The sequence below is a fragment of the Sarcophilus harrisii genome, chromosome 1 (genome assembly GCF_902635505.1).
Source record: "Sarcophilus harrisii chromosome 1, mSarHar1.11, whole genome shotgun sequence".
Taxonomy (NCBI): domain Eukaryota; kingdom Metazoa; phylum Chordata; class Mammalia; order Dasyuromorphia; family Dasyuridae; genus Sarcophilus; species Sarcophilus harrisii.
In genome coordinates this window covers 677,890,065-677,904,508 of record NC_045426.1, presented here as the reverse complement: position 1 = coordinate 677,904,508, position 14,444 = coordinate 677,890,065, and the positions used below count along the sequence as shown (strand labels likewise).

At 36.2% G+C, this 14,444-nt stretch overlaps 1 protein-coding gene across 9 annotated transcripts in view; it reads right to left on the bottom strand.

Annotated features, from left to right (window-relative positions):
• RIMBP2 (RIMS binding protein 2) overlaps positions 1-14,444 on the bottom strand; it is a 489,205-nt gene that overhangs the window by 434,455 nt on the left and 40,306 nt on the right. For all 9 annotated transcript variants that reach the window (XM_031948402.1, XM_031948398.1, XM_031948399.1 and 6 more), the window contains exons 5-6: positions 11,160-11,459; positions 3,444-3,581 (exon numbers count right to left, since the gene is read on the bottom strand). In XM_031948402.1, coding sequence (XP_031804262.1) covers positions 3,444-3,581; positions 11,160-11,459 — 438 coding nt within the window. The remainder of the gene's footprint in view (positions 1-3,443; positions 3,582-11,159; positions 11,460-14,444) is intronic.

Sequence of the window (14,444 nt, the reverse complement as noted above, 5' to 3'; positions counted from 1 at the left end):
TCAGTACTCTATCCACTGTACCACCTAGCTACCTCCAGGGCAGTTTTTAAAATAATGTGTGGGATTTATATACTTTTTACATTTAATAAAAATTTTAGGAGCAGCTAGATGGTGCAAAGAGCACCAATCTTAATGTGAGGAGTTCAAATCTGGACTTAGATACAAGTCAGTTAACTCCAACTGCCTCTCCAAAAAAATAACAATTTAATTGATTGAATATATATATATATATAGTATAAAATATATATGTATACATATATATATATAGAATGTAGTATATATACATATATATAAAGAGAAAGAGTATAAGGTAAAAATTTCATATATAAATTTTCTGGGTGTTCTGCTATATCTATGGAAATGTTTTTTTTTGATGTTTAAGTTCAAAGTGAAATATAAAATGCTTTTAAAATATACTAAATAAGCAAAAGACAACTTTGTATTGGGGATATATCTGCAGCTAAGGCAAGAGAAATTAGTAATAGCTTCATGTAGAAAGCAATCAGAGAGATGCTGGTAACTATTTAACAACCAACCCTCCAAAGAGCAGCTAGATAGTACAACGAATAGAAAGCTTGATCTGGAGTCGGAAAGATTAAATTTGGGCCTTAGACATTTACTGCTGTGGGCAAGTCATTTAACACTATTTACCTCAGTTTCCTTGTCTGTAAAATGAGAAGGAAATGACAAACTACTCCAATATTTTGCCAAGAAAACTCCAAATGGGGTACCAAAGAATGGGACACAACTGAACAAGTTCTTCCCACCAATTCTCTCTTTTCTTTCAATCCTTCCTTTCTACTAAATCAAAATAATCTATCATAAGCATATTCCTTATCATACACATCTTTATGGTTTCCTTCTACCTAAGTAAATTTCATATTCCTCTAGCATCTGGTTTTTGCCCTCTATTGTAAGGTAAGCTCATTGAAGGAAGGATTGTTGTACTTTTGTTTTTATATCTACAACTCTCAGCATAGCTCTTGGAACATGAAGAGTATCCAACAAATGTCTTTTCATTCATTCATTCAATCATTCAAAGCCCTGCTAGCTAGACTGTGAGCCCAAGGAGATAAGGACTATGGCTTATCCAAACTTTTTAATTTATAAGTTTTACAACGTATATATATATATATGCACAAATTTATATATTTATAATTTATAATTCTACCCAACAAAGAGCTAAAACTATAGCCAGTTAGTCTTTAATAAGGAAAAGTACTTGGCCCATAGTAGGTGCTTAATAAATACTAGATAATTGTATTAACATCCTGCTTATCCTATGAGACTTTTCCATTCTAGTTGCAGTTGAAACCTCCCATAATATGTGTTGTTTCTCCCTTAAGAATATGAGTTCTTGATGTTGAGTGAAATGAGCAGGACCAGGAGATCTTATGTACTTCAACAACAATACTATATGATGATCAATTCTGATGGACGTGGTCCTCTTCAACAATGAGATGATCCAAATCAGTTCCAATAGAGCAGTAATGAACTGAACCAGCTACACCCACGGAAAGAATTCTGGGAGATGACTATGAACCACTACATAGAATTCCCAATCCCTCTATTTTTGTCCACCTGCACTTTTGATTTCCTTCACAGGTTAATTGTACATTATTTCAAAGGCCGACTCTTTTTGTGCAACAAAATAACTATATGGACATGTATACATATATTGTATTTAACTTATGTTTTAACATGTTTAACATGTATTGGTCAACCTACCATCTGGGGGAGGGGTGGGAGGAAGGAAGGGAAAAATTGGAACGAAGGGTTCTGCAATTGTCGATTCTGAAAAATTACCCATGCATATATCTTGTAAATAAAAAGCTATAATAAAGAAAAAGAATATGAGTTCTTTGAAAGCAGGGACTGTGTTACTTTCCTATTTGTATCCCTAGCACTTACCACTTACATTGTATATAAATACTTAATAAATACTTCATTCATTCAATTATCATGGAAATGACTGGACTTTTAGATAGTAGAGCACAAGACTGAGCAAGTACTTCATAGATCAGTAGGGTACAGTGGCAGCCCATGCTCAAGACACCTTACTTTTCTGGACCTCAGTTTCTTCCCTTCTAATGGTAATAATAATACCTAATGCTTTGTTGTTTCCTCATGTCTGGCTGGCTCTTTGTGATCCCATGGACTATAGAATGTCAATACTGTCCATGGGGTTTTCTTGGCAAAGATCTTGGAGTAGTTTGCCATTTCTTTTTCCAGTTCATTTTACAGATGGGGACAGGATGGCAAATAGTATTAAGTAGCTTACCCAGGGCTGCAGAGTTATTAAGTGTTTGAGGTTGGATCTGAACTCAGGTCCTGGCTCAGTGCTCTATGCACTAGCTGCCTCAAATATCTGGGCTACATCCCTCAAAGTCGTGGTGAGATTTAAATGAAAAAATATACAAAATAATCTTTGCAACTTTGAAAATGCCACATAAATGTAAGTTATCACAACCACCAGTACCATCAGCACCAAGTTGAAAAAGGCTTCAAGAAATTATATATGAGGAGCAAGAGTGAAGAAGTGTCTCACTTGATGATATTAGAAATATGTTGGGTTTTTTTTCATGATATAATATTATTATTAGTTGTGGCCATAATTAACAATAGGTAGCATAGTGGATAGAGTAATGAGTCTGGAAAATCTTACAGAATTCAAATCTTTCCTCAGACTAGCCATGTGATCCTGGGTAAGTCACTTAATCCTGGTTGCCTTAGTTTCCTTATCTGTCAAATGAGCTGGAGAAGGAAATGGCAAATCCCTTCAGTAATTCTGCCAAGAAAACCCCAAATAGGGTCACAAAGAGTCAGAGACATCTAAATAACAACAAAATTAAATTAATAAAAATTATTATTATATATTCTATTACTTAGGTTTTATATTATATGTTTATATTTTGTACATTTGTAATATTTTATTTATGCTGTTATCTATTATTAATTAAATTAATAAATTAATGTTAGGCATGATTATTTGTTGCAGTAATTAATTCTTAATATAGGATTGCAATTATAATCATAATTATATTTTGCTTAGGCTGAAGTTAAAATTGAGGGTGAATTTACTGAGTAAGAGAAGACCCTGATGAGGAAGAGGAAAACCAGGCTTTCTTACTATATGTTTGTAATTATAATCATAATTCTATTTTGCTTAGGCTGAAGTTAAAATTGAATGTGAATTTAGTGAATAAGAGAAGACCCTGATGAGGAAGAGGAAAACTAGTCTTTCTTCAGATAAAAATCATGTCCAACAAACCGCCAACTGATTAATCCACACAAGCATGATTAGGAGTCACTGTGAATTTTAGACTTTTAAAAACCCATTTTTCTTTAGTGGGGCATTTGAAAAATATAAGAGAAAGTCAGCCTTTCCTTCCCCACCCACACCCCATGCAGTCTGCCTGGAGGCAGATGGTGCAGGGACTTACTTGGTCCGGAGGAGGCAGGAGGTAGGTGGGACTTCCTGTAGAGACGAAGGCCAGCTGCCTCTGTAGCCAAAGCAGCTCCCTCTGAGACTGTTTGAGCAGCTGCTCCACGTCAGCAGGCTTCTGCCCGACCAGCCCTTCCTGTGGCAGAAAATTGTGCCTCCTGAGCAATCATTCATCTCCCAAAGCCCGCTGAGGGGCCCTAGAACCCAGGGATGTTCCCCAAGGCCAGGGTCTTTGGACCAAGGTCACCTGGGTGTTCCTTCCTCCATTGGCCAGGAGAGAGCAGGATCCATCACACAATTTAATTTACTGTCCCTAATCAGTGACATCCATTTACTCCACCTTGAGCAGAAGATGCAACTTTTTCTTTCTTTTCTTTTATTATTATTATCATTTTAATAATAAATTTAATTTATTTTTAAATCAATTAATTTATTATATATTATTTTATATTATATATACATTATAAATATATAATATGTAATAATATAAATAATATATAATAACATTATATATAATATATAAATAGTAAATATATATTAATTTAATAAATAAATAATTTGATAATAAAAATTATTATTTTTAAATGTGCTAATAATCCTGGCTGGAGATCTGTGTGCTAAAACCCTGCAATCAGTGGCTGCTTCCATCAGAGGTTCAGAGTCAATACCTGGCTAGACAGAATAAGAAACCCTTTACAACAAGCTCTGTTTAATACAGGCTCAGAACTCAAGCAAAGGATTTTGTTTCATCCATTCAAGACAATTGACTAGAATAGTAGCGTGGCTTCTTAAACTTTTTCCACTCACCTGATAAATTTTTATGCAACCCCGGCATGTAGGTAAATAAAACAGGTGATACAAATTAAACATTTACTGATAATAAATCATACTGACTTCCCCACATTCAGTTATGTGACCCCCATATGGAGACAAGACCCACAGTTCAAAAAAAATTTGGATAGTGGATAGATTGTTGGACTTAAGAGTCAGGAAAAAGTGAGTTCAAATCCCATCTCTGAAACTTATTGTGAGATCCTGTGTAAATGATTTAGCCTATCCCAACCTCAGTTTCCTCATCCATAAAATGGGGATAATAATAGTACCTAACTTGTAGGGTTGTTATGAGGATTAAATGTGCTAACAAATGTGCTTTGCCTATCTGGAAGTGGTATATAAAAACCAATTTTAAAGATTATTTTTATTATTTTTACCCATAGAAATAGAAAGTAACATGGGGGTATGATGGAAACAGCAGGGATTAAGTACATGTAGTGTTTTGGAAACAGGCAACTTTCAACCTCCCTGAGTCTCAGTTTCTTCATCTGCAAAATGAAGGCCATAAAATTAAGTATCTACCTCATAAGGTGGGTAAGGCTCAAGTGTTCAGGAATCTCCAGTGACTCTGGCTGGAGGCCTTTTCCGATCCCCAACTCCCACCAAATTGCTAGGTATGTAAAGCACTTTGCCAACAGTCGATGTCAGTTGTGATGATAATTCCAGACTCATTGTTCTGATTGAAGATGTTAAGTATGGTCATGGAAAGAGCCCTGAACTTTGAGTTTGAAGGGCTATGTTTGAGGCCGCTTTTGCCAATGCTTAATGATGCCCTTAGAAAGGTCACTTTCCCTGTGTCCATTATCCCAGTCTCCCCTCAGTGTCAGGAGGACATTGTCCTAGAGAGATCCTTCCAGGTCTATGATGTCATGATTCCAAGAGATAAAAGAATTCAGATAAATAAAATGGAAGCATTTTATTATCTCTAAGAAGGGGGAAATGGCCATATCTACTCCATATTATGTTTCTAGGAAGGAAGCAAAATATAGTAGAAAAAGCGGTGGAATTTGAGTCAGAAAAATCTTGTTTCCTGCTGGCTGGGTTGCTGCGGATAGAATGTTGGGCTTGAAATCAGGAAGACTCATATCCATGTGTTCAAATCCAAAACAGACATTTATGAGCTGTGTGACCTTGGGCAAGTCACTTAACCCTACTTGTCTCAGTTTCCTTCTCTATAAAATGAACTGGAGGAAGAAATGGTGAAACATTCCAGTATCTCTGCCAAGAAAACCCCAAATGGAAGAGTGGGACACAACTGAATAATGCTGGAAACAAAAGACCTTGTTTTTACTCCCTGCTTAATTGCATGAATCTGGGTGAATGATATGATTTCTCTGATTTGATATGATTTCATCTGTGAAATAAGGATAATCACAATTCTATTATGAGGATCAAATCAGATCACATAAGTAAAGTGCTTTGCAAATCTTAAAGTATTCTATAGATGCGAGGTACTATTTTTGTTTTCAGGCCTCATCTGGAGAGCAGAAACATAAATGGGGCATGGCAGGGATCTCCAGAGCCCATTTCAAGGAAAGCTCATTACATTGCTCCTATGTTTTCTCAGAAGCTCACACATAATATTCAAACACAGAAGTCCCAGAGATGCCCTTTCCAACTGTTTTATCTTTGCTCTGCCCATGATGTGTATTTTTCTCCAACCCTTTGAAGAAGATTGCAAAAGTCAGTTTACTGTGGTTGGATGGACTCCAAAAGTTTATGGGGACATAGCCCCAAGTTGCACTTTATGGAAGGCTGATGATTTTTACACTGAAAAGGAAAGGACTGCTGGACAAGACCAGCCCTCAGGAACAGATTTTCCTTCCGAGTATCTGGCCAATTTAAAGACCAGGAACATTCAGAACTCAGGATTGAGAAATTGAAGTCTTTGTCAAATACCTTTGGGACGGGATATGAAAGGTCTCTGAGAGAATGTTAAAGTCTAGGATCATAGAATTTTATAAGCAAGGGTGATTAGAGATCATTTCATTCAAATTCTTCCATTTTAAAGGATCATAGGTTGGGAACTGAAAGGGACTTTTGAGGTCATCCACTTGTTTTACACATGAGAGAACCAAGGTCCAGAGCTCTCTGACATAAGATTTAAATCTGGGATTCCTCACACAATACCCAGAACTCTTTGTATAAATATCACATGAGACTCCCCAGCTCTGGCTTTTCAGTTTATCGTCTGTTATTCATCAAATATGTATCAGTGCTTCCTATGCTCCAGAGGCTGAATTAGGTGCTGGGGTTCAAAAGGAGAAAGTTCCTGTTCTTGAGAAGTTTTCATTTTATGAGGGGAGATAAATGTACAAAAGTCAGTAAGGAATGAACCAATCAACCTACAGCGTTTTGGGCACTGTGCTGTGCTGGCCCTAAGGACATTAAAAGAGAAACCAAAACATTCCCAAACTCAATAAGCTTACTGCCTAACCAAGGGACCTCTATACCTCTATATATACTTCTATAGATATATGGAAAATAGATGCAAGATTTGGTGATAATGTGTCAGGGGGAGCTAGAAAGGGTTAGAAAGGCTTCATGTATAAAGTAGAAATAGAACTAAACCTTGAAGAAAACTATATTATATATATTATTATTATATTATTATATATTATATTATATATTCATATATTATATATGTATATATGTATAAATATGCATTTTATATATGTATATATAATAAACACATGTATTATTGTATATAAAATATTTAATATTTAATTTAATATTAAATTCTCTATTATGTAATTATGCAATATATATGTATATATTGCATATTAATATACACAATATATTATACTATATACTATATGGTATAATTATACTATTTAATATATATACTATATACACATATTATACTAATATATACAAATATTATACTATGTATTTCATAATATACCTGTATTATACTGTTACCTATAATAGCTATCTTATATAACAATGTATATATTATATGTATATTATGTGTATAATACATATACATTTACATATATAGTGTATGTTATCTCTATATATTTATGTGTGTGTTTATGAATACACATGGTTATGAATATCTGTATATGTTTGTATATATCTGTATTTATGATAAATAATTAGAAATAAAGATAGATAATTTGAAAGGGAACACAAGTTTTGGAGTAGAGGATCAGAATTCAGAGTTCGCTATATATAGGCTTAATCTCCAACATCACAAGCAGATTATAGATAAAGTAGGTTCTATTTATTCCAGCTAGCACCTCAACAGGACCCTTCAATAATGCTGAATATGATCAAGGTAGAATTAAAAGGGCTTGTGTCATCTGAATGGTCAAAGCCTAGTAGACTTCATTCTATCACTCGCTGGTGATACAGCTGTGGCACAGATTAGCTTTGGCTGAACTGAGAGCTTCAGGGTAACATAGAGGAAAATGCATTGGGCCTTCAGTAAGATCCCTTGCAAGCTAAGTATTGTTGGCAGATTTTATAATACAACAATAATTTATTTAATAAGTAAAAATAAATAATATATGATAATAATAAAATAATAAATAAAACAATGAATTTATAATATAAAGCATATTCAATAATATTACTGGCTGAAGTAATGTTATCATTAAAATAATGGATAACATTTATATAGCATTTTAATATGCATAAAGTATTTTACATATATTATTAATGTGGTAGCCACACTCACTATTATTCCCATTTTACAGATGAGAAATCTGAGACTGAGAGAGCTTGAGTGCCTTATCCAGGGGCTCAGGTTTATACATTTTGAGAATCTGTTTAACGTGGAGAAGACTTAGAGGGGGCATGGGAAATGTGACATTGCAGAGAAAATAGATTTCTGTTTGATTCCAGAGGGCAGCTAGGTGGTGCCATAGTGCACAGAGTGCTGGTCCTGGAGATGGGAAAATTCATCTCCATGAATTCAAATCTAACTCCACCATTCAGAAGTTGTGTGACCCTAGGAGTCACTTTACCTGATGTCTCAGTTTCTTCACTAAAATAAATTAGAGAAGAAAATGGCAAACTACTCCATTATCTCTGCTAAAAAAAAAAAAAAAAAAAAAAAAAAACCCAAATGGAGTCACAAAGAGTTGAACATGACTGAATAAGAAAAAGTCTCATTTTCATACATCATCCAGATCCATCATCATTTCTATGGCAACTGCCTCACAAGTTACTATGAGATAGCCATTGGGGAACGGTTGAACAAGTTGTAGTATATGAAGATAATGAAATATTAGTTTCTTTTTTAAATGATGAGCTGCAAAAAGTTATCAAACTGTGCATACCCTTTGATCCAGCAGTGTTACTACTGGGCTTATATCCCAACGAGATTATAAAGAAGGGAAAGGGACCTGTATGTGCACGAATGTTTGGGGCAGCCCTTTTTGTAGTGGCTAGAAACTGGAAACTGAATGGATGCCCATCAATTGGAGAATGGCTGAATAAATTGTGGTATATGAATATTATGGAATATAACTGTTCTGTAAGAAATGACCAACAGGATGATTTCAGAAAGGCCTGGAGAGACTTACACGAACTGATGCTGAGTGAAATGAGCAGGACCAGGAGATCATTATATACTTCAACAACAACTAGATGATGACCAGTTCTGATGGATCAGGCCATCCTCAGCAACGAGATCAACCAAATCATTTCTAATGGAGCAGTAATGAACTGAACTAGCTATGCCCAGAAAAAGAACTCTGGGAGATGACTAAAAACCATTACATTGAATTCCCAATCCCTATATTTATGCACACCTGCATTTTTGATTTCCTTCACAAGCTAATTGTACAATAATTCAGAGTCTGATTCTTTTTGTACAGCAAAATAATGTTTTGGTCATGTATACTTATTGTGTATCTAAGTTATATTTTAATGTATTTAACATCTACTGGTCATCCTGCCATCTAGGGGAGGGGGGGGTAAGAGGTGAAAAATTGGAACAAGAGGTTTGGCAATTGTTAATGCTGTAAAGTTACCCATGCATATAACCTGTAAATAAAAGGCTATTAAATAAAAAAAATAAATAAATAAAATAAAATAAAATGATGAGCTGATTTTAGAAAGGTCTGGAAAGATTTACATGAACTGATACTGAGTAAAACAAGAAGAACCAAGAATACATTGTACACAATAACAGCAAGATTGTGTGATGATCAACTGTGAAAGGCTTGGTTCTTCTCAGGGGCTCAGTGATCCAAAGGAGTCCTAATAACTTTGGACAGAAAATGCCATCTGCATTCAAAAAAAAGAACTAAGAAGACTGAATGTAAATCAACACATGCTGTGTTCACTTCTTTTTTTCTTTACCTCTTTCATGTTTTTTCCCTTTTGCTCTGATTTTTCTCTCCCAACATTATTCATAAAGTAACATGTATTAAAAATAAACTAATTTACTAGGAAAAATACAAGGTTACTATGATGGAGCAGCTAGATGGCACAGTAGATAAAATACCAGCCACAGAGTCAGGAGAGTATGAATTCAAATCCAGTCTCAGACATTTAACACTAGCTGTGTGACTCTGGGCAAGTCACTTACCCCACAAAAAACAAAAACAAAATTAACAAACCAAGGTTATTATGACACTCCTAGGAGATAATGTATGCTAAACACATCTGTCATGATGGTGGTCCTTTCCTGTAGTATTATTATATTGTTATTATAATTACTATTTATTTTGTACATGCACATGCACAACACCTAATAGAGGTTTATATATTTCCTTTGTATATAGAAAGAAAAAAATCCTTGAGAGAGGCAACATATAAAAAAAATTTTGTGTATAAATATCATGTGTTGTGTTTTGTTTCCTTCAAAAGAATCTAAATTCCCTGAGGGGAAGAGGTGTATCATTTGAGTCCCTAGTGGGAGCTTATTAAACACTTGATTGAGTTAGCTGACCTTGCAGGATTTCTGGGATAGAATATTACATATTATCTATCCCTTTCATTCACTGGGCAATTATTAAGTGCCTACTGTTGTTGTTCAGTTCTTCAGTCATGTACAACTATTTGTGACTCCATTTGGGGTTTCTTATGAATATACCAGGATAGTTTGCCATTTCCTTCTCCAGCTCATTTTATAGATGAAGAAACAGAGGCAAGCAGGATTATGTGCTTTACCCAGGGTCACACAGTTAGTAAGTGCCTGAGGTTGAATTTGAACTCAGGAATATGAGTTTCTGATTCCTGGTCTGATGCACTATCCACTATGGCATCCCCTAGCTGCCAAATCACCTACTGCCTAGGCTTAATCAATCTATAGATATCTATTAATTAATATCTATTAATGTGCCAGGTACTGGGGAGCATCTCAGAGGATAGTTAGTCCAGGCCTATTATTTTATACATATCAGGATCAGAATTCAAACTTAAACTACAGCAGCCTAGATCTAAAACTGAAAAAGGATCCCAAAGTCCAGCTCAACTTCTTCCTATTTTATAGATGTGAAAACTGAGGTCTCACTAGGTGAGATGGCTTGTCCACAGTCACACAGGGAGTGGGAATCACGTAGAGATTTAATCCAGATCCATTGATTTCAAAATCTGTATTCTTTTGACTTCACCATATATTGTTTCCTATACAATGATCTCCCTTCTTAAAAGTGTGGACATCCCTGAACCCAAGTTAACACAGGAAAAATCTGGCTGCTCCTAAATAATTTTGCTCTTTCTTTGGAATTCCTCCTCTCCATGTGCCAGGAAGTAAGAGACTGAAATTCAAGGGACAAATCCCAGAGAATGAGTGAGCCACCTCCATAAAGGCATTTGCAGTGTTTTTAGTGAGGAAGGGAGCTCTGAGTCATTAAAATAAAAGCACTCCCTCCTCCCCAGAAAGAGCTGACCAGCCTCAGAAATGACTCAAGGGATACCTCACCTCACAGGGCTCAGCCCACTCTCTTTGGGCCAGTTCCCCAAGTCCACTTCCTCCAGCCTCCAGACTCTCTGGCGGGCCCACAAAGCGAAGGGGATTGACCCGAAGACATCCCAGCTGGCCCCTGAGCTCCGGGTGCTCCATCTGCAGCAGCTGGATCTCTGGGTCTTTGGTGATATTGAAACCCCTTGGGGTGAGCTGGAGATGGGGGGCTCCTCGGTGGCCCGAGTGACCTTTTGGCATCAGAATGTGTCCCGTCCTTTGCTCAGCGGGAGATGAGGAAGAGGACAAAAAGCTGCCCTTCTGAAAGGAAATAGGAGAGACCCTGAATGTCACTCAGTTTGAGCTGAGATTGGTAAGTGACTTTATGGCAGATTCAAGGGAGCATCTAGGGTGAATCAAGCTCTATCCCGTAGTCCTGGAGCCTCTCCTCCTCCCAAAAGAAGCTATTTATACAGATAGACTATGGGCCTAATTCTAAAATCCTGATTCAAGCAAATCTCCCATGGGTAGAGAATTATGCACTGGACTCATAGTTCTTATTTTCCTACCCCAAACAGAGCACTTACACATCTGTTTAATTATTAACATGCAGCAGATATATTTAAGATATGGCTATAGCATAGAATATATTTAAAACACAAGCATTTCCATTATGCTACTAAATAAAGGATGAGGTATATCAACTACGTCTCGCTCTATCACCTGGCAGCTCAACACACACTTGTAGATGGGTAATCTCATTCTAAGAAGGAGAGTACGGCCCCCAAAGTTGGGCAGGGAAAGATTTTAAAAAGAGCAAAGATTAAAGAGAGTTTTTCAACATCAAGGGCCATTTTCTGCAGAAAGCTTTCTCTGGTGCTAGGATTGGAAATGAATATGACCCCTTTAAAGCTGGGTGCTAGAATTGTTCTCAAAGGACATGAGTTCAAATCCAAATTCTTCCATTTATTACTTATAAGACCTCAAGTTCATGTTATCCCTTTGAGTCTCAGTTTCATCACCCTCATTAAATGAGGGTTTTGGACCAGATGGCTTCTAAGATCCTTTCCAGCTATTTCATCTTATGACCCATACAACTTTGGACAAACCATTAAACATTTCCAGGTCTCAGTTTACTTATCTGTAAAATTAGAGGTTTGGACTAGATGGTTTGCCCCTAGAGCCCCTTCTAGCTCTCTTTCTATGATCTGATCCTCCTTTTCAACCATATTATAATCTTGAATACATATCCCTGTGTCTTTATACAGTTGCCCCCACTGCCTGGAATGTCCTTCCTCACTTCCATCTCTTAGAATTCCTGGTTTTTATAGAAGTTTAGCTTAATGTCATCTCCTACACAGATCTCTTCTTCTCCCATGCTCCCTTGGGCAGCTCTTAATGCCTACCCCTTCCAATTGAAGTTTTTATTTTGGCTGAATGTCATACCTATTGAACTGTATTTGTGCTTTCTCCCTTGATAAAATGTAAATTCTTTGAGGGAAGGGATAATTTAATATTTGTCTTCCTATCTCCAGCACTGAGTACAGCGTCATACCTATGGTGTGTATTTGTGCTTTCTCCCTTGATAAAATATAAGTTCTTTGAGAGCAGGGATTATTTCATTTTTGTCTTCCTATCTTTAGCCGTACTCTAGAGTATGGCATACTAGCCATAGAAGTGAACCCTTATTGATTAAGAGATCTCCTTTACTAGATTACAAAGTCTTAAAAAGCAGGAACCATTTCCTATTTCATCTTTGTACTCTCAACGGCAAAAATAAAGCAGAGTGTACTTAATAAATATTTGCTTAAGTGAATCCAAGTGACTCATCTTGCAGAGAACTCACGCTGTGTGAGAACTACAAAGAAAAAGGAAAGGTCCTCTGATGTATTTCCCAATACAGGAATAACAACAACAACAATAGCAACAGTAATAACAAACCTTTAAGGTTTTCCAATAATTTTGCAATATTCTCTCTTATTTCTCACAATAATGCTAGGAGGTGAATTCTAGAAGGTTGGCAGATTATGTGACTTGCCTAGGATCACATCACTAATAAGTGTATGGAGACAGGATTTGAATTTGGGTCTTTCTTATTTCAAAACTTTGTCATACTTTATTGATCCCACCTATAGCAATTCTAACAAATAAATATCTAGTCTCTGCCTGAATACTCCCAACTATGAAGAGCTTAATCTAACCCAAGGAAGTTTAATGACATTATGTCATTAAAGAACTCTAATCAAAAAAGCTCTTTCTTCATATTGAACCCAAATCAGCCTTCAAGTAACTTCCATGCATTGTATTTTGGCCTTTAAAGAAGAGGATCATATTTCTTTAAAAGCTTGAGATTATTTATTCAGAAGATTTTCTACAAAGTGATTATCTTCTTCTCTACAAATTGCCTATCTTGTGCCTCAGTCTGAAAGATTCAATATTGTTTCCTTTTACAAGATTTTGCAAAAGGCTATTTTCACTTCCAAAAACCAATCTTGAAGAGCAAGGATGATTTTCTCAACCTTGAGATTGCTCTTACAGTTGCTTCTTCCTTCCTCAGGCCGATTCCAGGAGTACAGATGCTCTGGCAGACAAATGCTGTACGCAAGAAACCACCCACTGATTGGAGCAGATGTAATGGTCCAGAGAGTAGCTGAAGCTAATTCTTGCTACATATTCTGAGTGCCTTAAATAGGCCTTGGCATCTTGTGGACCTTCAATTACTTAATGACAGAATAATAGCCCCTAAGGAGGCCTTAGGAAGAAAGCCAGACAGATGAGGGGGTGGGCTACTCGAAGGGGCAACGGGCCCTTTGCCCAAGCTGCTTCTTCAATATTTCAAGATGCTGCAATATCTGTGTGAACTATTATGTAGTTTTATAGAGGTGTAGCATTATGTAGATGGTGATGGTGATGATGATAAAGATGAGGATGATATGATGGCTATGCTGATGTTGATGATGAAGATGTAATGATGATGTAATGAAGATAATGATGATGAAGATAATAAAAATGATGATATGAAGATGGGGATGAAGAAGATAAAGATAATGGAAATGAAGATGATATAATAAAGATGATGATGACGATGAAGATGATGATGATGGTGATGATAAGTCACGTTTATATAACAATTTAATAAGTGACTATGTATGTGACATCAGGTTATTTATTTAATAACCTCTGGGCTTTGCTTTCCTTCCCTGGAAAGGGAATTTGGGCTAGTTGGCCTCTAAAGCCCCTTTTGGTTTCAGGTCTATGAGCCTATGAGCTCTTCTCCCCCTCTCCTAACCCTCAAAAGGGCACTGT